At 43.4% G+C, this 22810-nt stretch overlaps 1 protein-coding gene and 1 long non-coding RNA gene across 5 annotated transcripts in view; one reads left to right on the top strand and one right to left on the bottom strand.

Moving 5' to 3' along the window:
* The window catches only part of PRR5 (proline rich 5), an 84028-nt gene that overhangs the window by 42434 nt on the left and 18784 nt on the right, over positions 1 to 22810 (bottom strand). Inside the window, exons 2-3 of one of the 3 annotated variants that reach the window (XM_042889839.1) lie at positions 21334 to 21470; positions 7462 to 7721 (exon numbers count right to left, since the gene is read on the bottom strand). In XM_042889839.1, the coding sequence (XP_042745773.1) occupies positions 7462 to 7592 (131 nt within the window). In that variant the 5' untranslated portion in view covers positions 7593 to 7721; positions 21334 to 21470. Of the gene's footprint in view, positions 1 to 7461; positions 7722 to 7786; positions 7853 to 21333; positions 21471 to 22810 lie in introns of those variants that run through there. The other 2 variants (XM_042889840.1, XM_042889841.1) reach the window with 2 other exon arrangements.
* Positions 8205 to 21999, top strand: LOC122190104. Of its 2 annotated transcripts, none has more exons than XR_006182081.1 (4): positions 8205 to 8326; positions 17622 to 17733; positions 17851 to 17990; positions 21675 to 21999. It is a non-coding gene; the product is annotated as an uncharacterized LOC122190104 (long non-coding RNA). The 2 variants fall into 2 exon arrangements; XR_006182080.1 differs by having other exon boundaries at positions 20381 to 21999.

Raw genomic sequence — 22810 nt, 5'->3', positions numbered from 1 at the left:
ATTTACGACTATTTGAAAATTGGCAGCTAAATGTCTACAGTATACAGCGAGGTGACTTGGGTATTTTAATATTATGAGTAATATGTGAAGTACGATGAATGTAGTGAATAAAACAAGCAGCCTTTACACGCTCTTCTGATTCGGAAATGAACTTTGCAGTGTTCCTGCCATCCTTCTGCAGGGAGGAATGACTAAACCTCTCTCCTAGAAGCCAGTATGCTCTCGCTTTCTTTCTGGTGCTTTTCTAAATGAGGGGGAGGTTTTCTCTTTCCAGCCTAGCAGGTCCATCATAATCCCTCAAAGAAATAACACAGAACAAGGTTTTTTAATGAGAACTATGAGTTGCAAGCACCTATAAACATCCTAGTGATGACATTTCCATCTGCCTGGGATCCTTCTTGAAGTGAGGGATGGCTGTTTAACCCACAGGACAAGTCTTGGCCCTGCCTTCCCATCTCAGCCAGCAGTGCATTCATGCAGGATGCCGGGATGCAGTTACAGTCACACCACTATGGTCTGCCGCTCAATGTTTGCTCAGCAGAATGCAGAGGAGTCAGAAAAATAGGAATGCTACTGATGGCGTAAGTTGGTGTCAGAGTAATAAAAAGCTAGCATAAATCCTCTTAGTAAACATAAGCTAATGAAAAAAAAAAAACAGCAAATCCAACTGTGCTTAAAGTAATGCTATGGTTTCCTTAATGAGTGATTGTTTAAAAGGGTTTAGTCAGATCAGTACAATCTTTTGGTGAAAAGAAAGCCTGAGCTGCTGCTTACACACAAGAGTTCTGCTAGATGCTTAAGATGGGTGGATCACTTGTGCCTGCAACCAACCTCCATTGAGGTTTAAGTCATGATGTACATAATTAAACTTACATTTTAATGGTTACACTAAATTGGAAATGCTTTGTAAACTGCCTTCTTTAACTCTTTTACATCATGAAAGTTAATAATGGGTGGTGTACTCATGCACTGATATTACTGTGAACACCTTCCCTGGAGCTGCTGTGCCTGTAAATGTGTGCTCAAGGTAAAGAAGAAAGCAGAACAGAAGACAAAACAGAGCTGAAAAGAAACCAAAAATGGGTCTGTTCCCGAGGTACCCACACTCGGTAATAAATAAGGCTGTAATCTCTAATCAAGACAAGACCCCATATGATTTTAAGCCCAGGGTTATGAATGTTTCTGCTTTGCTGTATTGACATGTTTTACATACAATTCCTCCTGGTCCTGCATTACTGTGCTTTCTCCTGTTTAAGGAAATGAGCAGTTTCTAGCAGAACCCCATCAGTATCTTCTGGTAGAGAAGGGGACTGGAAGGCTCTGTGCACCCGAGCAGTAAGCATCTGAAACATGCCTCCATATTGCAAAAGAACACAAATCTCGGGGTTATGGGATTATTGCACTTTTTGAGAGTAGAGTATTAATTCGCATGCCAGCTCCTCAACTAGCAGGACTTGGGGCAAACTGCTGTGGCTGTGTTATTTAACATGTGCTATTTAATATGGATTGGTGTCCATGCACTAAGACACATTTTGCAAACGCCTTTCCATACAAACACAAGCCATGGGCCATTCTTGGTGTGAAGATGATGGCTGGTATCCACAAGAAGAAATCATTTTGAGAAACCAGCAGTGGAGCAGGAGGAAGCCTGGGAGGAGCCATGAGCCAGTGGGTGGGCAGGGAAGAGGTGAGTACCCACAGCAGGCTCAGCCCGAGAGTGGAAATTTGGATGAGACAACTGTGAAGATCACTGTTGAGTAGAAAATGAAAGCCTACAAAAACTTTAGAGCGTTGCAGAGTTGTCAGTTTTATCCAGTATTTCAGTCTTGAAAAGAAGAAAGTAAGAACAACAAAAAATGTTTTGATAATGTTCTTTTTTTGCCTTTAGAATTAAGACAAAATGCTAGATCACTCCAGTAGTTGCCACAGTTACAGCTGATTGCCAAAAGGTAACTACAGCTGAGAAGGCTCTCACAGCAGCAAAAATCAACCCAGAACACTAAGAAATTCCAGCTCCTTGGAGAGATCACTCATTACAGATTTGCCTGACCCCGCAGAGAAGGCAGCAGTGGCTACAGCTGCAGCACACAGCCCTGGCTTCACCGCTGTTTACATTAGCATGGAGGGATATAGAAAATGTCAATCTCTTTGTGTAAAGCACCGAGTTTGACACTCGCTGTTGACACTCCCAACCACCCTAATAGTACAAGTGCCAAGGCAGGGAGGGTGGGGCTTATTTTTCTGACTTTTACCTGATAGAAAGCCCTTGCCAATGCAGCTCACTATCACCAACACACGCGCTTCACTTGAGTCACTAGCTGAGCACCCAAACACCACTGCCTTCTGCCTCACTGCCCCATTACTCCAGCCCCAAAATACCCCTGACATTTTTAAGAATCCAAAAAGGAAGAAGTGCAATGATCAAAACACTGTTCTCTGTCTCCCATAACAACCTCATAAGTAAACTTGAGAAGTGTGAGATAGATGAGTGGACAGTGCTCAAAGGGTTGAAGTCAGTAGTGCAGTCTGTTTGGAGGCCTGTGGCAAGCAGTGGCAAGCAGGGGTAGGTACTGGGCCTGGTCTTCTTCAATGTCTTCATCAATGACCTGGATGAAGGGATAGAATGCACGCTCTGCAGGTTTGCTGATCATGAATCTGGAATGAGTGGCAGACACACCAGAAGGCTGTGCTGCCATTCACTGAGACCTGGACAGGCAGGAGAATTGGGTGCAGAGGAATTTGGTGAGGTTCAACAAGAGCTAGTGTAGAGTCTAGACCTCAGGAGGAGTAACTGCATGCATCATAACTGGCTAGGAACAGACCTGCTGGAAAGAAGCTCTGCAGAGAAGGACCTGGGTGTGCTGGTGGATAACAGGTTGACCGTGAGCCAGCAGTGTGACTTGTGGCTAAGAAGGCCAATGGTATCCTAATATGCATTAAAAAGAGTGTGACCAGCAGGTCAAGGGAGGTGATCTTTTCCTTCTACTCTGCCCTGATGAGGCTACATCTGAAATGCTGTGTCCAGGTTTGGGCTCCCCAGTTCAACAAAGACAGGGAATTTTGAGAGAGTCCCACGGAGGGTCACAAAGAACACTAGGAGTCTGGAGCATCTGCCTTATGAGGAAAGGCTGAGAGCCCTGGGACTGTTCAGTCTGGAGGAGACTGAGATCTTACCAATATTTATAAATGTCTAAACTGTGGGAGTCAAATGGATGGGCCAGGCTCTATTTAGCAATGCCCAGCAAAAGAATAAAGGGCAATGGACACAAACTGGACCACAGGAAGTTCCAACTGAACTTGAGGAAAAAATTCTTTACTTTGAGGGTGACAGAGCACACTTCTCAGAGAGGTCACAGTCTCCTTCTCAGGAGATACTCAAAACAGAGGGGATGGACTAAATGATCTCCAGCCCCTACAATTCTCTGATTCTTTGACTCTTATCAGTTCAGAAGCAGTTTGCCTGCAGAGCTGAGAAACAACTGCAAAATCTGACTGCCTGTTTGGTCCAACCAGATCACAGCCCCAGGTTGGGACCGCCTAGCAAAGCATGTGGTGTGGCCCAACGTTTTACTTGTGCAAAGCACGCAGGTGATTTTTGTTCTCTAAAGCATTCATTGCTGTCATATGCAAGCAGTGTGTGTAAAAATATCACTGTATTTTTTACTCAGGGTCTGCAAATTTCTTGAGGTGAAATTGGTGAATGTAAACAACATCGCATAAATAATCACTCTTTGCTAGCACCGAAGAGTTGAATGCAATGTTTTTGAAAGGGAATAAATGACTGAGGGCTCCTTTTCCTTTGGACAGTATTCCAAATAGCTAATTTGCAGTGATGAACCTGATAAAATTCTTTGAGGACAACCCTGCTCCAGAAGATAGACTCATTTTTCTGAATTAGCTTAATTCAACCTGGACAATCCCACTTTCAGAATAGCTTCAGTCCAGCTGGAACTCCACAGGCTTTGTCCTTGTCAAAGTAACATTGCAGTTGCTAGTTCACTGATGTTTCTCAAATTTCTAGCCAAGGTAAAGCAATCTGCAAAGTGGGATAGGCTGTAATTATGTACTGGATCATACAACTGAAAGTAAGCTGGTCTGCGAAACTGTCTTCAAAGAGTTTTGGAGACATTAGTTCCCCAACTTCACCAACTCTAAATACTACTTTGACTTATGAAGAAGTTGAGAAAGACAGGTGAAGCGACTTCCCTGAGGTGTACCAAGATTTCATATTTTATGGAGTGTAAGATTATGGAAACTCTTCCGATCATACCTGCATTCAAACAAGTACAGATGAGTCTGGAGAGCTCTGGGAAGCAGCTCCCACTACCAGTTCCTAGAGCAGCAGTCAAGGCTCGGCATGCTGCATTAGTGTGGTGGTGGTATGGCCAAGTGGGAAGTACCCTGCACCCTTCCCCACCCTGCAGCTTGCCTCTGGCTCTCACCCATGTAAGTAAGTGCTCTCCAGAGGACTCCCACTGAAGGGAGAGGAAAAAGAAGCCAGTCCTCCTCACACAGGCGTGAATATCTCACAATATTTCTAAATAAATACTAAATACTGGAAGAAGGAAGTTTTCCCAGTAGAAACAGTAGATATATATGAACGCATCTATTACCATACATACTGTATCTATTGAATATGGAATAGGTCTGGAATGTTTTCTCCACTAGAGAAGCCTCACTATGATCTGGAAAAAAAAAAAACACTCATGTTTAAGTAGGAGATGAAATATGGTTCCTGTGACTGTAAAAATTACTTTACAAGAAGTTATTGCACGCATTACAACCCTATAAAAATTACCCCAAACCATAAAACTCTGATTCTGCATGTCTGCTTGGCTTTACTGCTGGCATCACTGCCATAACAAGCATCTCATATTTGTGCTCTTTGCCTTTCCATCACTACCTACTCCTTCACCTTATTCCCCTTAACTTCCCCATTTTCACACAGCAAGAGGACAGAAGCACCTTTCACTGGAGATTTATCCACAGCAGAACCTGGGCAGCATCAGCCTTATCTGGGCAGTCTGTGCTGGCTTGCTCAGAAAGAAAAACTTTCTGGATTTTGTTTGCCCCAGCAGCAAGCTCAGGATTACAAACTCTGGGTTTCTTGGTCCGATTGGTTTAGTCAGCACTCAGCTCTCAGTTTTTGCCTGAAGCAGAAGAGGGCGGGGAGTGGGGGAAGGAATTGAAGACAATTCTAGTGAAAAAATCTAAGCTATTTTAATCCAATGCAAGTTCTGTGAGCTGTAATGAAACTGCATTGTTCCACTATGTTGTTGCGGGTTGCTAGTTAACATGCGACCTGTGAGCTGATGCACTGATCTTCTGCGGTTCGTGGAAACGCAGGTTCAGAAGAAGCTGTGATATAAAGCCTGATTTGCAGCTCATCACCAATTTCTCTTGATCTAGCAATGCCAAGAATTTTTACAGCACTTCTGTTTGCAGGTGATGGAAAGGTATTACGGAGGAAGAAATTGTCCTTTCCCACAACAGGCACTGTGTTTCCCCTTGCAAGCCCTATCATTAGGCCTCAGAAGGCAGCAGTCTCTGCGCTGAGAGGCAGCAGGGGGGATGTCTCTGGGCAGCCATACTGCAGTGACACAAAGCCTGATGGCAGAAGTGGGGCTGCAGGTCGTTGGCAGAGATGGCCCACTGTGACTAAGCCACAGTAGTCCACAGAAAGTCTCAGCACTGTGACTGCAGCTTGGACTTGCTCCACCTCAAAGCACAACACCACCAGCCCCATGCAGGGAAGGGCCTGCCATGGGGCTGTGCTTTCCCTCTCCCTAAACCCATTTTGATGCACTGGGTACAACACCTCTCTCCAAAGCAGATACCTGCATGGCACGCCCAGACAAAGCTGCTGCCAAGAAACAAGAACCGACAATGCATTTAAATAAAGCACAACCAGGACTGGCGAGAGGGGCAAACTCTTCTGGTGTGTCCTGACTTCCTTGATCAGCGAGATCTCACACTCAGTACTGCACAGAGCACAGCAGCACAGGCAATCTGTTCATGCTAGCTCTTTGTTGGGGTGTGCTATTGCATCAGAAATAAAGGCTCTTCCCTTCGTCCCTGCAGCACAACCTGCTCACCATCTGTATCTCGTCGCAGCTCCAGGGAGCTGCTAGTGCACACATGGAGATGCCCACTTGGTTTGCAGGGCAGTACCAGGTGTCTCAAGTCTCACGTCACCAAACCGTGGGGACACATGGCACAGCCACCAGTGCATGGGGAAAGGCAGCCCCAGCAGAAAGCCAGCCTGGGCAGGGTTCACACACAGTAGTGGCACAGCTGCTCACAGACACCTCGCTCACACCAAGCAGCACCTCCCCTCCCTGCTGACTCCTCCCCGAGTACCACCACCATCAGGACACGGGAAGCATCTCTGACATTCAAACAGCACGTATTTCTGAGCAGGTACCCAGCCTCTTCTGTTATCATACAGTTTCAGCGCTCACTGTGCTGCTGACAGCAGACAGCCAATTCATAATCCGAGTACGAACACACAGCAATGGGTGAGAGGAATGAGAGATATTTTAAAATCTTATTATAATTGCTTAAAACTGAAATACCTTTAAAAATGTGTCTATAGTTCTCCACTATTTTTCTTTCCGTGACCTCCAGACAATTATAAAACATGAGTGAAACTTTCCATGCAGTGACACAGTCCTCAGGACTCAGAGGCTTAGACTCATCTTTCAGTGTCACTTCATTCTTTATTCATTGAATCTCTGCTCAGTGGCTCATTCAAGATCATATGTTTGAATGTTTGCGATTTTCTTTTTTACCAAACAGTAATAACATTCAAATGTATAAGAACACAACCAAGGACTGTTTTTCCTTGCCCAAAATGCACGTGCACAAACACACATGCAAACAGAAACAAACACAAACAACTTTTTGCACTGAAGTGAATAAATTGAGTATTTCAGCAAATCTGCATCAACCATCAGCAGTACAGTCATGTGCATAAAAATAACATATATATGAATTTTAATAATTGTAAATATATTTTTGCATATAATGTATATATACAATTGTTTATATATATACGAATGTATATATATGAATTGTATTAATTGTGTGTATATATATATATATATATATATATATAAATTTTGAGTAAAATAAACCAAATCCACTTTGAATGAGAATATCCAGATGGACTCAAGGACCTACATGCAGCCAGATCTTTTGCAACAAGTCCTTGCCTGTCACAACAGAGGGGCTGAACCATCTGCAGGAAGCCCTGCTTGCTATCAGCCTGCAAAGAAAGTCTAACAGCAAGGTGAATACAAGCTACTCTGGCCTTTCATTGGAGCACATATCCATGGAATGCACCAAGGCAGAGCCCAGCTAGCTCTCACCCATTCAGGGTGTCAGCAAGCCAGGCTGCCTGTGCCTTCTTGGCAAGCACAGGGCAGCCCGGGGGTGGCAGGACATGGTGCAGGAGCTTACCTGTTCCAGGTAGCGTTGGAGCAGGCCCGTCGCTGCTGGGTCCCCCGCTCATCCAAGGCTGCCTGCTCTCTCTTGCCCAGATCACTGAGGCTGGGCGAACTCATGAACTTCAACCTGCGAAGAGTCCTCATGGTCAAATGTGTGTTTGCGCGTGGCAGCTACAGATACACCATCCTGTTTACACACACACACGCGCAGCTGGAGCAGCAGCAGCAGCAGCAATGCGAGCAGTTCCCTCCGTTTGCTGTTCAAAAAAGAAACTTAAAAAAAAAAGAAGAGAGAACCAGTCTCTACGGAGCACACCTCTGCCAGCAAGAAAACAAACCTTTAATCAGATCAACTCTGACGTCATGAATTGTGGTTAATAATTTCTCCAGTCCTTTTAAAAAACAAAAGCCGAGCTCCCGGCTGCGGCTCAGGCACTTTGAAGGGGCCCCTATAGCCCCCAGCCCCCAGCACAGGGCTGCTCCCACCCCAGAGCCAGGGCCCAGAGCCCTGGGGCGCTCCACCTGCCCCGGGACCTGCGTTCCCCTGGGGCCCAGCCCTGCTAGCTCTGCTGAGCCCGCCTCTCTGAGATCGTGATGGAAATGAAACTGGAGGCAACAGACACACACACACACACAAGAAAAAAAAAAAAGTAAAAAAAAAAACAACACCCAAGCGACCAATACTGACGCGCAGAGAGTTTATTGGAAAGTTTCATAACTGCCTGTGCCCTGCCATGTTACAACACTGCACTCATGTGCTCTCGCTGCCTCACTTGTACAGACATACACACAGTATCGCGGCACCAAGAGCGGTCGCACACAGAACAGCGGCAGGACGGAAACTGGAAGTGTGGTTGTGCCCTTTTGAGGAGTTTTTGGTGAGTCTGATGCCTGGTCTTTCTGTCTCTTTGTAGAATAATGTAGCAACTGCATGACTTGGCGCATAGCAAGCTCCTTTAGAAGCCCTAAGTGCCTTATGTTCAAAGGAGAAATCTCTCAGAGCACTGGGGCTGAGGCTATGCTGCTACAAGATCCCACCTCGCTCAGTTTGCTGCTGCTCACTCCAGGTTCTGCTCTGTGCCCAGGACAGCCTCACTCCCCAGTGGGGAAGGAGCTAACAGGACCGCGACAGCTCCCTCAGAAAGTATGCAGGCTGCAACAAGAGTGAGCTGCAGTGCAACGACCACTCCTGTCACTGCAAAGCATCTGGTGAGAGCTGTGAGGGCTCAGCCTGGCAGAGAAGAGGGCTGCAGTACAGAAGGACTTGTCTTCTCCTTTTCTGTTTTCATCTGTGATAACTTACTGTCTAGATCCAGGCTGCAAGTAGATTTTTTTGTGCTCAAATAGTATCTCAAGGATGATATTACAGGAGAACTGATTTGTTTTTTCAACCATGAGATCTGCCCTCTCTGCATCAGTTATTGAAATATCTCAATAATAGCTAATTTCTTTCGCTACTCACCAAAACTCAGCCAAGCTTCTTGTGTATCAATATCTACTTCCCAAAATTATATTTGGTAGTACCTTTGTGGGAAGTAGTAGCTGAATTGCACAGGAAAAAAAGTATATATTTTTTTTACCTTGCACTAGTTTTAGTAGTAGTAATAGTATCCACTGTTTGGGTCAGTGCTAATACTCATTGCCCTTTCCAATCCAAAAATCTGAGTACACAAACAAGCACTGCAGCAGACAATATGTAACTCTGCATTTTGGAAGGGACCTACAGCTCCAAATCTGACTTATGGACAAAGGCACTGCTATTCCTGGTCTCTTCCAGATGTGTGAATCCCTCAGACAAACAACAATTTACTGTGTACACAGCCACTAAGGGAAACAAACACAACAATACACTGCTGTATTCTGAGGAATGAGACAAATCAGCCACCAAAAGTAGACACAGCAGAACAGTGCTTTGTTCACAGAGGATGAAGGGCATCCAATTTCTGTGGACAACACAGCCAGCGAGACCAGCCTGGAGGTGAAGCTTCCGATAAAAGTGCACCTACCCCTTTAAGGGACACAAGTTAGACAAACCTCTGGCAATAGGATTCCATCTAATTTCATTTTCCACCTAGCTTGGTTGCTTTTGTGTTGCTCACGTGCTGTCAATTCGACAGGCCTTGCAAATGTTATTATCCTGAATTAAACCTCTGCATTTTTTTTAACTCTTTCTTTCCTTGGCAATACTGAAGATTTTGTGTACTGCACCCTAACGATGCCAGCACGCCAGCAGCTACATAATAATATTTCATCTGCCTTTTTTTCCTCTCGAAATCCTCCACTTCATAAATTGATCAAATCCAAAGAGCTGTTGTGCTGGATGTGCCAGCCAGCACTGCAAAGAGCAGTGCTTGGCTTCCTCATAAAGCACCAAGTCCCAAGAGAAGAAAAATCATAGAATCATCATAGAATTATAGAATGGCCTGGGTTAAAAAGGACCTCAAAGACCATCTAGTTTCAACCCCCCTGCTATGTGCAGGGTCACCATTCAATAGACGGGGCTGCCAGAGCCACATCCAGCCTTGAATGCCTCCAGCGATGGGGCATCCACAACCTCCTTGGGCAACCTGTTCCAGTGTGTCACCAGCCTCTGTGTGAAAAACTTCCTTCTAATATCCAACCTAAACCTCCTTTGTCTTAGTTTAAAACCATTCCTCCTTGTCCTGTCAAAAAAAATCTTTTTTCCCTCTGTATGTTGAAACATACACAGCAGTCAGACTGTTTTCATGCCACCCCATCCTTAGCCAGCACTGGACTCAGCATCTAGCAAGCACACAGCACAAGGGAAAAGCAGCATTCCAGTTTCCTGAAACATTTCTGACAAAGGTAGCAGAGGGCAGGCTTGGTCTATGCTTCCTGCTCCTTCCTATGACTCCACCTGATCAAATGTTGACTTATGATAAAACAAATCACTCTCAACAAGGGTTACCTCACCCGTAATTACAAAGCCCTACTTCACATTTACATTTTGCTGTACGTCCTGGCACATCATGGACTTCACGGCATTCATTAATTCAGCCTGAAGAACTCTGGGGTACTAAGGCAGAACACAGGATCCGCACTTTGGTATTCCCAGTGAAGAGGAAAAAGGTGAAGTGCAAGGCTACCCAGAGAGCAGGCAGCAGAGATGCCAAGGGAGCCTGGTGTTTGAAGTGCTTGTTCCAGCACATTTCGCAGGGGATGCTGCAGGGCCAGGGTGGCCAGAGTGTGATGCAGTACTCTTCAATGGGGCCTGTAGGCAGATGCTCCTCTGGAGTCACTGGTGAAGTAATCACAGCCCAGTGACTGAGGGGATGAATGGCAGAGAGCACTCACTATTGTCCCCCAGGAGGGCTGAGAGCCCTGACCAGGGTGGCTGGGAGGGGGAGGCTGGCAGGCAGAGGCCCTCCATGGGCTCGGTAACAAGCTTCTTAAACAGAACAACTTGGCTCAGCACACTTGTAGAGCAGAGGCTCTAAAGCACTATCCCATTAATTTGGTTAATCTCTGTACACAGTATCCTGTGCTAATGTCATTTTATTTGCAAGAAGCTTGCGGCACAAAGGTTAAGTGATTTCAACAAAGTCCCACAGCTACCTCAGTGCAGCAGGAAGAACCAGCTCCAGCACCTGCTCCCACCCTCCCACCCCTCCAGCATCTCCCCATCAAACCAGGCCTGTCTCTACTCAGAACTGCTTTCTTTCATATGGGGTCCCACATCCCATGGGTGACTGGTACATCCCTCAGTTTCCACAGAGCCTGAGATGAAGTCAGGCATCCTGCAGGGCAACAACACTGCTTGCCTGGAACTGCCTGCAGGCCTCAAACAACACCAATATATATTGTGTACGTATAATGACCCTGCATAACTCTGCAGTTACTGCTGATGTGCCTGTAACACCTGCACTAATCCTTTGGGAGCTGGGGCCTTGAAACTGTCAGCAAAATTCCAGGCAGACCTCCTCCAAACAGTTTCAAAAAATGAGATTTGCCTAAAAAAAAGAAAAAAAAAACCACCTACATTGTATTTACTTAACATTATACCAGTTTCTACAATACAATCTCGCTGGCTTCTTACAAGTTTCCTATGGACTGCGATGAGATGGGAAAGAAAAACAAAAACTAATGTTCATGAGCAGGGACCCTAGGAAATTTACAATATATGAAATCCTTAATAAAGCTGCCAATGCTGTTACCACTGTGGGTCAGCTGTTCTGCTGACAGGTTAGCACTGCGGAAGGAATGGTGCAAGCGTGGGGACATAATGAGGAAGAGAATCTGCCATGTCAGCTTTATTCAGCACAGACTTGGCATGTAAAAAGTGACGGAATAAATACAAATTTTAACTGGAGAAAAAATATATACATATATTTATATGTATATGCATATATATCCCCTTCCCTTTTGGGGAAGAGAACAGAAATCGTTACAGAAACGCTGAACAGTGCATGCTCTGCAAGCAAAGAACAAAGAGGAAAAGCACACCTATGGCAGCAAGGAGTTAAAAAGCTCCCCACTGCAGTTTTTCATAAAGTACACCACAAAACTTGGGGCATGCCTAAGCACATGCCAAAGCTCAGGAATTAGTCTTTGGAAAAACCACTCTTCTTAAAGGCGCAGCATGGAAGGGCAGAGGGAGATGAGGCTGTCAGGAAAAGGATGAAGAGTGGAAGGGAAAATGAACCTTATGACTCATCAGTTCCTTTGCTGCAATAGTCACATAAAGCTCCTCTATCATCAGAAAACAAAGAATAAAGAGAATAAAGACAGTATAAAACTACATAGGGTCTATTTACACCCCACCCCCTCCATCCCACTCATTTTGCAGCCCCTGGAGATAAAGGAACTCTCAAGGGCAGTTTCTACCTGGCATTTTTGAGACTGGTCATAGGACATCATCGGCTTTGCTGGCTGTTTCTTTTACCTCTGCCCTCGTCACAGCTGAGCACTGATTTATAGGGCACAACTGACTTTACTGGGCCCCCTAAGCCTCTGAAAGACTTCCTGTGCCCTCCTGAACTGCTGCAACCACCAGTGCTGCCCGTCAGAGAGCGCTGGCGTTTCTGCTCTATCAGCTGCACGTGGGGCATGCACACACAAGGTTTCTTTGTACTTTACACTGATAGAAAGAAGAAATGCTGGACAACAGTATCTCCTTCCTAAGCAAGCAGAAGAAGGTAGAACCTTTCTGAATTCTGCTAGAAAGAGGTGACCTGCTCCCCTTGCGACTTCTGCAGCAACACTTCCAAGCACACTTCATCCTGCAGAACTTCAGACCCTACCCACAGGCACCGCCTGCCTTGGAGATACACCAACTTACTCCAGCTAAGGACAACCATAATCACTACAAACCACAGCACATCAGGGCCAGCTTCCTAAGCATTCCCTTCACAGTTTGAGCAGCTAGAATGATCTTAGGAGACTTTCTTAGCAGAAACAGAGACCTGCATTGTGAGCAAAGGACCATCTGAACTACAGCAAACATCCATGTCCTCCCACATCTACTGGACATTTCTTAACTTGCTCATTGACTGTGCCTACCTTTTTCCCTTCCTGTTTCTCCATCATCCTTTGTCGTCATGGTCCCTGCTTTTTTGGTTAGCTAACTCTTCAGGAAAAGTTTTAATACAGACAGGGGGAAAAAAAGGGAGACTGAAATGGTGCTACTAACACAGTCCTTGCAAATGAGTCTTCAGCTGTCTCATGAATCTAGCAATAAACACCTTTGCTTAAAGCATCTATGAAATCTCTTCCCCTTTGACAGCAGAATTTTTCAGTTTACTAAGCACAACAACATAATCAGTTCTTAAAATACAGAAGATAGCTACATCTTCTATCCTAGTCCTTCAGGAGATTGAAATTAGGAGACAATTGGAATAGGAATAGGCCCACTACGCCCTCTTCTAAAATATGAAGCATCCCATAAGCAGGCAGTTCAGCTCATATTATTCCTCATTATCTCCATGTAGGTTTGGGGAACTAAAGGTAATGTTGCAATCCAAAAGAGCACAGTGGTCATATGCTCTTGGTTACAGGACCTGTGCCAGTATGGCATTCCATTCACATCCCCTCCAGGCATGTGGTGGGCTTCCAAAGAGCAGACGTGCCCATGCCAGGTTTCGCTGTTGCCCACTCACCAAATTCACAAATCATTGCAAACAGCATACATCACACAATTGATATGAACTGTGAGGCAAACACACAGCTTCACTGTTAAATGCAGTCAGCCTTGTAGTTGTGATTTAGAAACTGAGGTCTTCAGAATCCTGATCAATGAGCAAATCAAGTGTTTAAAATACTTTGTGCTTTTATTACAAGATCATGAGATAGCAAAAACTTAATCTTACAAAGTAACTGAGCTCATAACGCACATAAATTTTTTTTCTTCCTAAACTCTATGTGAATTCTTTCCTAAATTGCTTATCTTGCATAATTTTAATTGGATCCCAGAACACCATGACCTTGATCCAGCAGCTACAGTATCTCAGTGCTGTCATCTACAGTTACATATGGTACAGTACCTTCCAAATCTGTGAACCCTGGGAGATCGGAACTGTGTGCTGCGCGGGGCTATTTTTCTTATACCCAAATATTTTTTTTATTCAAGGTCTTCCAAGAGGGCTCTGATTGCTTTGGAAGGTCACCAACACAAAGAACCCACTCCGGTAACCTGCTGAGTTCCTAATAAACTGCACTGCTGGCCAGCAGTTAGTTACAAGTGATATCCTGGCTTCACAATTAGTGTATGAGAATGTAAGCATGGCTGGAAACAAGAAGCATGCCTTGAGATTACTGCCACCTCCTGTGCATAAGTCAGGAAGGTCGCTCCAGCACTGAGCAATGCAAGAGACAACTCTGCAAATTCAGAGGATCTCTGACTCCAGTAGTACTGTGTGGCTGTTACTTTAATGGTACTATAGCTCTCTGGAACAAAACTCACAGCCCTGTAGAAGTCACAAAAGCCTAGCCTTCAGTACAAAGGATTCTTACAGAAAACTGATCTTTCTCCCTTGGGATCACAAGAATATATTTTTTAAAAGAAAATCTGCCAGTTTTTAGAGATAACAGAATGTAACATGTGGCTGTGTATTGGGCTCTGTACTGTTTAGTGTGGTAGAGCTTTCATGAGGAACTCAAAAATAGTGACCCTGTGCGTTCTTTTCGTATACACACGCTGAAATAGTCCCTGCAGACTGAGATACTTGGCCATGGAAACAGCAAGGATACAAAAGGCCTTCATCACATAAATGCCTGAGCCATCAGGCTTGCTGCTATAGGGCCAGCAGCTTGGAAGCCCACACAGACTGAGCTCCCAACTCCTAAGCAGAAAGCTGGAAGTACTTATTTCAAGCACTGCTCACAGACACTTTGCCAGATAGCTGGGATCCCAGTTCTGAAAGGCCTGGGACGCACTCGTAGGATGCACGGCTCCTTCATGCAGAAAATCCTAGGCCAAGTGGTGCTGGGCTTGCAGCCAGCAGTTGCTTCAGTCTTTTCCTGTGAAAAATGCTTCATTTTGGGAACATCAATGGAAAGAAGGATAAATTGAAGGCTTCTCATGAATGGAGTTGTGGTCAGCTCCATATTCAAACCTGCATCTCAATTTCTTTTAAGATATTCTGGTCTTTGGAAATAGTCAGACACCAAATGCCACCAAGCCGACATTTTCAAGGCAAGAAACATCAATTGCAGAGGGGAAGCGTAGAGGAGGATGCACAGAGCTTTCCCTCACTGAGAAACTGCAGCCTCAGCCACCTTTTACTCCTACGAAATCACAAGCTCTCTTATGTTCGCCCAAGCCCACAAAGCTGCCTGCCATGCTTCAGCATGACAGTACCTGAAGACCCAAAGGCACAGTGCTGTCAGGCTGGGATATCTCCTCAGCCGTGCATCTCCAAGCATTGCAATCCAGTGGGCCCAGATACAGGTGCATAAAACTACAGTGCAGTGCACTTTGCCAGGCAGCAGAACGCTGCGCAGGATAGGCACTACTACAAAACGCCAGACAGGGCCCCAGCCCACCATGACCGTCACAGCAAGGCTGGCTGTGCAGCCCACTGGGAAGCAGCATGTGGCCTCCTGACTGAAGGGGTGACTACCTCTTGATCACATTTACAGTTGATCAGAGGCAACTAATGCTTTGCTGGGCTGCTGGAAAGGGGTAGCAAAGGCAAAAGCAAAGCAGCTGGGATGGCAGCTGTGCTCACTGCTTCCATGTGTCACTCCATTTTTGGTGGGCACAGAAATTGCAGGCCCCTCTCCAGTGAACACCCCCTTCACTACATCTTGCTTTTGCTCTATTCCCCACATCTCAGCACTGAACTTGGAGGGCAGTATACTGTCATGCTTTCTTAAAAACTGCTTTTCTTGATCCAGCCCACTCACCATCAGGGCAACAGTCTTTGACCTGCTAGGAAGCCTCAGCAGTGGCCACACAGGCTCTTCAATCCTCTTTGTCAAATCATCCAGAGAAAGCCCTGGCAGCTCTGCCTGCACAAAGGCTGCAGGAGCAAGCTTGCTGTCAGTAAACCTTCAATTTTTGCTCCTCATCTGGTTTCTGCCACAACACACATCCATAAAGGTTTAGTCCCTGCTGTGGTATTTTTGTACTTGCAAACTGTAGGAAGATAACAGAAGATAAATGGAGGCAACCTTTCCCCTCCGCCTTTTCTTTTCATTCTGAATCTCAGAAAGGTCAGATCTGGATTTAAATTTTCCTGCGCAATGTTTTGGCTTGGTTTGTATTTATTCCAAGTGAATTCACCCATTTCTTCTGAGGAATAAAAGGTCATGAAACCACTGAGTTCTCTCCCTCCTAAAAAGGGTACTTTCTTCTAGGGAGTGAATTAGCAATGAAACCAAGAAAAAAAAATTAAGCAAAAAATACATTTTGTTCCCACTGGGCAGGTGGAACTGTAATCACAGCTGAGTGTAATTAGAAAATCTGTAAGGATGCCACTACTTTGCATCAATTTTTAAGCAACCCGTTTAATTTGGTTGATGAACTCAAGGTAAGAAAATAAAACTTGTAATTTTTCCTGTTTGTTTATTAAAAAAAAAAAGGTTGTTTTTCTTTCTGCAGTATTTATTTGTCTATGCAGCATTAGGAGCCAGCTAGTTTTGGAGACTGGAAGAACAGAGGACAGAGAAGGGAGGGTTGGATCACTTCATACACAAAATCAATCCGTATTAGCCTTCAGCTATGGAGGAATGAGAGCATCCAGAATTGAACTTTTAGCTCTGACTGAAATGAATAGCTGTTCAAAGCCAGGTTTTTGGTTCATTTACTCCACTTGAATTTTCTTGCTTTGTTTAGTACAAGAATTTATCATGTCATTTGAAATGTAAACATATCTAAACTTATTCTGCCGGAATAAAACAGAATTTTTTCTGTGTTCATTTACTGTAATATGCTGCTTCCTACCCATGCTTTCAACAGAAAATCATCTTGGTTCAAATGTTTTAAAAGAATTTTTGAAAAGGCAAAATGCCTTCCAACACTACTTTAAGAACTCAGTAGCAATGAAAAAAAAAAAGTACACGGTTCTAAATATCTTAAGGATGAATCCTTAATGCTGTGTACCTGTCTTTCTCTATGAGAGGACCTAAAATTTTGTTACCAGTTATTGTGTTAAATCCTAGTTAAGATGCTTGATGAAAACATGACAAGTAATCACTTGCATTTATCTACATATTTCTACTATTTTATTAAGAACTGCTATCTCGTCAAAGTCAAATGCTGAAATAGTTGAAGTCCCAACTCAACTCAGAAACAACAAAGTTCTGAAGAAATCAAATTAAAAAAATAATAATTTACAGGCTCAAATCATTTGACTGATGTTGACAATCCTCCTGATTTAGCTTTTGGAATATTATTCAAACCTCAGTGAGGTGATCTGCCCTCTACTGAAGTAGTCTGAGTTGCATTTGTGTGGATTTCAGGGAAAAAAGAGGAACGAAAGTTACTATTTTCTTCTCTCTTTACTTAAAGCAGAACTGAAGGTAATAAATGTAAGATTTCAGCTGCTACATAGGTGATGCTGTTATTTTAGATACAGTTAGATAGGTAAATCAATAGATTGAATATTTGTGCATTTATCTGCACTTTACTACTATCTGTTTTTTACTGAGATGGTGAATAAAGAAAAGAAAGAAAATCAAGAATAACATTTGAGATCATTTCTTCCTTGTAAGCTTTCCACAGGAGCTCTGGAAAAGAGACGGGACACTCAGGGCTGCAGTGACAGCAGCATAGTAACCTGGAGGTCACAACTGCAAGGTGTGAATAAGAAGCTCTCCGATAAAGGTGAATTCCTGCAGCTTGGCCTTTGCAATTATTAAGCTCATTCAAAATAAGCTAGTAGTAAATGAGGTAACATTGGTAACATTCACAGGAGAGAAACGCAGACTGCATTTTTTACAGATGCTGGAGAAAACTGGACATATGTGCGCTGCATGTCAACACATTCTATGAAGCTGAATGAAACTACTGAGCTAGGACATGCTCTGGAAGTGCCTGTTCTCTCCACTGACTGCAAAGAGAATGTAACATGAATCATTCAGGTACAGATATGGTATTCCAAGCTGTAAATATATCAAATTAGAGGAGGTGCATTTCACTCCCAGTCTCTTACTGCCTCATTGATTAGGAAACAAGTGTAAATAATTTGGCATCCGTTTAATGAATGCTTCACTTCCTTGAGTACATGCTCCAACCCTGGATGAAGAGACCTTAGGGAGCTATCTTTTGTTTACAGGCTCAGCTGGTGTTTCATAAAGGGAAATATTAAATTAGGTGTATTTCCAGGGGAGTCTGCTGTTGAGATTGATCAAAGGTATCACAAGGCACAGAGAAAAGGGTCAAGTACATAAGCCTTCATGGGACAGACTGAACAGAGAGGACAGCCAGCCAGTTGTGATTACTATTAAAGAGAATCTTCTGGAGAGGGAATCGGCTAAGATTTTTAGGGCAGATTTAAGCTGAGTGCAGCACCTGCTCAGGGGGCAGACAAGAATTAAATAATAAATGAAAATAATGCCAGGTCTCCTCTTTCTATTGAAAGAAGAGCGAAAATAAAGGGTGCAAACAAAGCTACAGCTTTCCTAGGAACTTCTCGTTATACTAATTACGAAAGGACTGGTTTCTCTCTCCTTGTAAGCACATGATCTTCCTGTTTCTGATTAGGCCTGTCATGTCAAGACTTCTGCACATGATGAATTTGAAGCATGGGATACTTCCATTGGCTCCTATGGGACTGTACACATCCAGAAAGTTAAACAAATGCACAAACATTTACAATGGCCATGGCCTGCAGATGTAAACTGATGGGGTTCTGAAACGTTACGTATGTGCTTCCTATAGTCACTGAAAAAACATAACCAGAATCCTAAGACATTTAAATTATACCACAAGTAAGAGTAAATAGTAAATACAGCTGTGAAAATACGCATGCTGTTGAAATATCAAACTGGAATACAATGCTACACTTAAAGCCATATGCATCACTTAAAGTCTAGTACACTGCCAGCAAGTGAGAAGTTACGGCTTTTGCAGTGAAAAAAAGTAAGTGGTTATAAAACATTAGGTTTGCAGTAGACAGGCACTGTTTTTTCATGAAGCACTGCTACTTCAGTTAGCAAACATTCTCTCAGGGTGCTGGTGATTTGCTCGAGGCACTGTGTCTATATTGCCTTGCATGGCAGGAACTCCAATCAACCTGTCCATCACAGTAAGGTTACAGATTACACAGTGCTTTATAAACAGTTAACAGCAGAAAAAAAACTGCAAATGCTCTACTAGAAACAGGAGCCATGTGCATGTCCAACTGTTTGTTCTGAGATGCAGATGTTTACAATAGCAAGAAAAAGAAGTTTAGCAATGAACAAACCAAAGATGGAGTGTTTGCTGCAATTTTTTAAAAAAATATATCAATGAAGCATGAGGTCAGTGTTTAGTTCTGTTTGCAATGACTGAAACCTCCTAGGAGCAACGTTTGGAGATGCTTATGGGAAAACTTATGTTTAATAACAGATTAGTTGGTAGATTATTAACTTAGTACACAGCAGATGTGGGTACTTGTTTTTGAGAAGGATGCAAAGTGCCGAAGCAGAGATTTCCTGAGCACATTTGAAATAACATGGGCATAGGTAATGACCAAGTGGTACCCTGATACTTCTCTTTTCCATAGAAATTCAGAGTAATACCCACACCCACACTTTTCGTGGCCTGGGATCTATCACAGCTGCCAGGTTGTCCTCTCTGCTATTTGTGCCCCTGATTTTCTTCTCTAGAAACAGGTAAAAACACCCTAGAAATCCTTGAAAAACAGGTGCAACATGAGGGAAAATGATTTATCTACCTTTTATCATAAAATGATAGAATGGCCTCAGTTGAAAAAGACCACAATGATCATCTAGTTTCAACTCCCCTGCTATGTGCAGGATTGCCAACAACTAGACCAGGCTGCCCAGAGCCACATCCAGCCTGGCTCTGAGTGTCCTACCATCTGTATCCAGTTTACAGATGAAGCTAAATTCTGCTGTGGGCTACAATGACTAGGGCACAAATTCCCAGCAGAGCTGCAGGAGGAATCATAACCATGTAACCCTGGTAGCCTAGAATAAGAAAAAGTAATCACTGTAGCAAAATCCAGCTACCACTGTAATGGAGCAGCATGGAGTAGGCATTCCCACCCCTTAGGGCTTGATATAAATTCAGAAGAAAGTATGCATTACTGCCCAATAAATCAGAATTGAAGTTTTAAAGAGCAAACCCTTTAGAAAAGACTTCTTTGCTTAAAAATCACAGAAAAGGAGGAAAAAACAAACAAACAAACAACAAAAACCTGAAGTAATGGCAGTTTAACTCCTGCAGCTCAGTGATAAACTAAATAATTATCTAAGAGGAAATGAGTCTCTAAATATATGATCAGAAAGAAAACTTTTTTTTGCAGGAAGAAACTGGTGATTGCTTTCCAAGAAAATTTAAAAGCTGCTTTGAAAAAATAAAAGCTACCATATGTGATGATAGTATTAAAGAAAAACAGAACCTCAAGGACAGATTAAGAACATTTACTTTCCTTTCACATAAACACACACACACACACACACACACACACTCCCATATACGCTCTCCATTAATGACTGATGTTTACTGAAAGTCATTTCAATAAATCTGTCTCCCTTCCTATCTAAAAACTTTGATCCTCAAATGCAAACCCAATTCTAGCACTGATCATTAAGGAATCTGAGGCGGCTGTACCCAAGCACCTCTGCAGAAACAACTGCAGCTGTTTAAAGATACCACTACTACTCAGCTGTTTGGTGCTGCTTCTCACCCCACCCACACATACATATATATATATATCAATCATATATAGGTCATTTGGGAATTCCTCATATGCTTCAGTGCACAGGCAGCTGGGGCGGTGTAATCTGCTTCTGCAATGCTTGTCTGACTGTGCTCTTGGTGAGCAGGATCTGACTCATTCAGCTCAAGGTTACCACAGTGGGTAACACAAGATCTTTTGCACCACCCGTGCTGGCTCTCTACTTCAAGGCTTTTTCCCAAGGAGTTATTTAGAGGCTCCTCTCAGAGAGTAGAAATTCAAGCAATTTTCTATACTTCTTTCTCATAGCCCTTATTCAGCTGTAAGCAGATTCACCACAGAAAGTTCATGCAAACCATTTTTAAGCTGCACTAAAGCTCGATGGAGAGACTGACACAAACGTTAAAAATTACAGAGAATTGCGTTGTCATACAAACTGATCTGAGCAACAATGAAACACAGTAGGATCTGCATGACATATTGGAAGGGAGATGCTAACTCTACTCTGTCCAACAAAAGGTGCCCTAAACTGGAAACATTTTCCCACTGCAGATAGTGTTACAGGAAATTTTTCTTACCTGCTGAAGGGAGAAGAAAACAGGACTGAGTAACTGATAGCGAAGACTCTGTAGCTGGTATCCAAGAATCACATGAAAACTCTTGACAGGTGATACAGTTTGGTTAAAAAATTCATCCCCTTGTAAAAAAGGCAGCTCTGCAATAAAGAGATGAACAAAAAGTAGCATTGCACATGCTGTTATTGTAGGAATTGTTTCTCCACTGTGCACTAATAACCTCACACACATCACAAACAGAAGTGAAACAACTGCAATACTCAGTTCACATATCTCATAGCACATATCACTGATATAAGTAAACATTTCTTTAATTTTCCCTTCCCTGCTTCGTTTTCCTTAAGAGGGAACCAACGCATTGACACCAGCTCTAAGCGCTGTGTTTATCACCGAAGTGGAGAAGCCACTTTCCATTAGCATATGCACTGCAAGCAGTTCTGCGTCCAAGAACAAAAGAAAGGTTTGCAATAAGCTTCATAGCCTGCAATGATCACCACCTTTGGAGAGAAGCTGTCCTGTAAGACCTGGAAAAGTATTACATGCCTCAATTAAAAATAATGGAAATTCTTGCTTTAGGGCTTCAAATAAAGGTTGTAATGTCTGTCTGCCTGTCCACAGCTGGTCTTGAAGTGAGATGCTTACAAACACAATAAACAACCCTAGAGTGGATATCTTCCTGCAGCATAGAATTTATTCTTATGTGACTTCTATCCCAATATAATCACCTTCATAATTAAAAGACTTTTTTTTTTTTTTTTTTTTTTTAATCACTGGCCAATATATACCAAAAGTACTAAATAATAATAATGATCATGATAAAAACAATTAGAGATCTACATATACACAAACTTAGCACACACATGCATACACATTCTGAGTTCAGTTTTTCAGCACATTGTACGTGGCATAGTCATTTGTACCAGCTCCACCACACTGCTAAATATAACTAGCAGCAATATACAGAGTTCATTCTCAACTCACTTAAACCTGGGTATAAAACAGTCCAGCTTTAGTTTCCTAGTATTGCATACACACTTTGTAAGTCACTTCTACGTTTTAAAAAGCTGTACTTCTTACTAACATTAATCTTTTGTGCCTTTGAGAGAACTAAATAATCACAGAATCATAGAATGGCCTGCGTTGCACACAACGATCATTTAGTTTCCACCCCCTGCTATGTGCAGGGTCACCAACCAGCAGACCAGGCTGCCCAGAGCCACATCCAGCCTGGCCTTGAATGCCTCCAGCGATGGGGCATCCACAGCCTCCTTGGGCAACCCGTTCACCAACCTCTGTGTGAAAAACTTCCTCCTACTGTCCAACTTAAACCTCCCCTGTCTCAGTTTAAAACCATTCCCCCTTGCCCTATCACTATCCACCCATCCTCAATCCTTGATCACTTTATATTCTTGCCTTCTGTCTGTTCTAGGGTATGCTTCCACTTTCTCTTTTACCACTTGTTTTAGTCCAAGTCAGAGGT

Source organism: Lagopus leucura, unplaced genomic scaffold, assembly GCF_019238085.1.
Source record: "Lagopus leucura isolate 7727_CA_CO unplaced genomic scaffold, USGS_WTPT01 Super-Scaffold_100159, whole genome shotgun sequence".
Classification (NCBI taxonomy): domain Eukaryota; kingdom Metazoa; phylum Chordata; class Aves; order Galliformes; family Phasianidae; genus Lagopus; species Lagopus leucura.
Note: the sequence above shows the minus strand (reverse complement) of the source record. Positions and strands in the feature narration are given on the sequence as shown.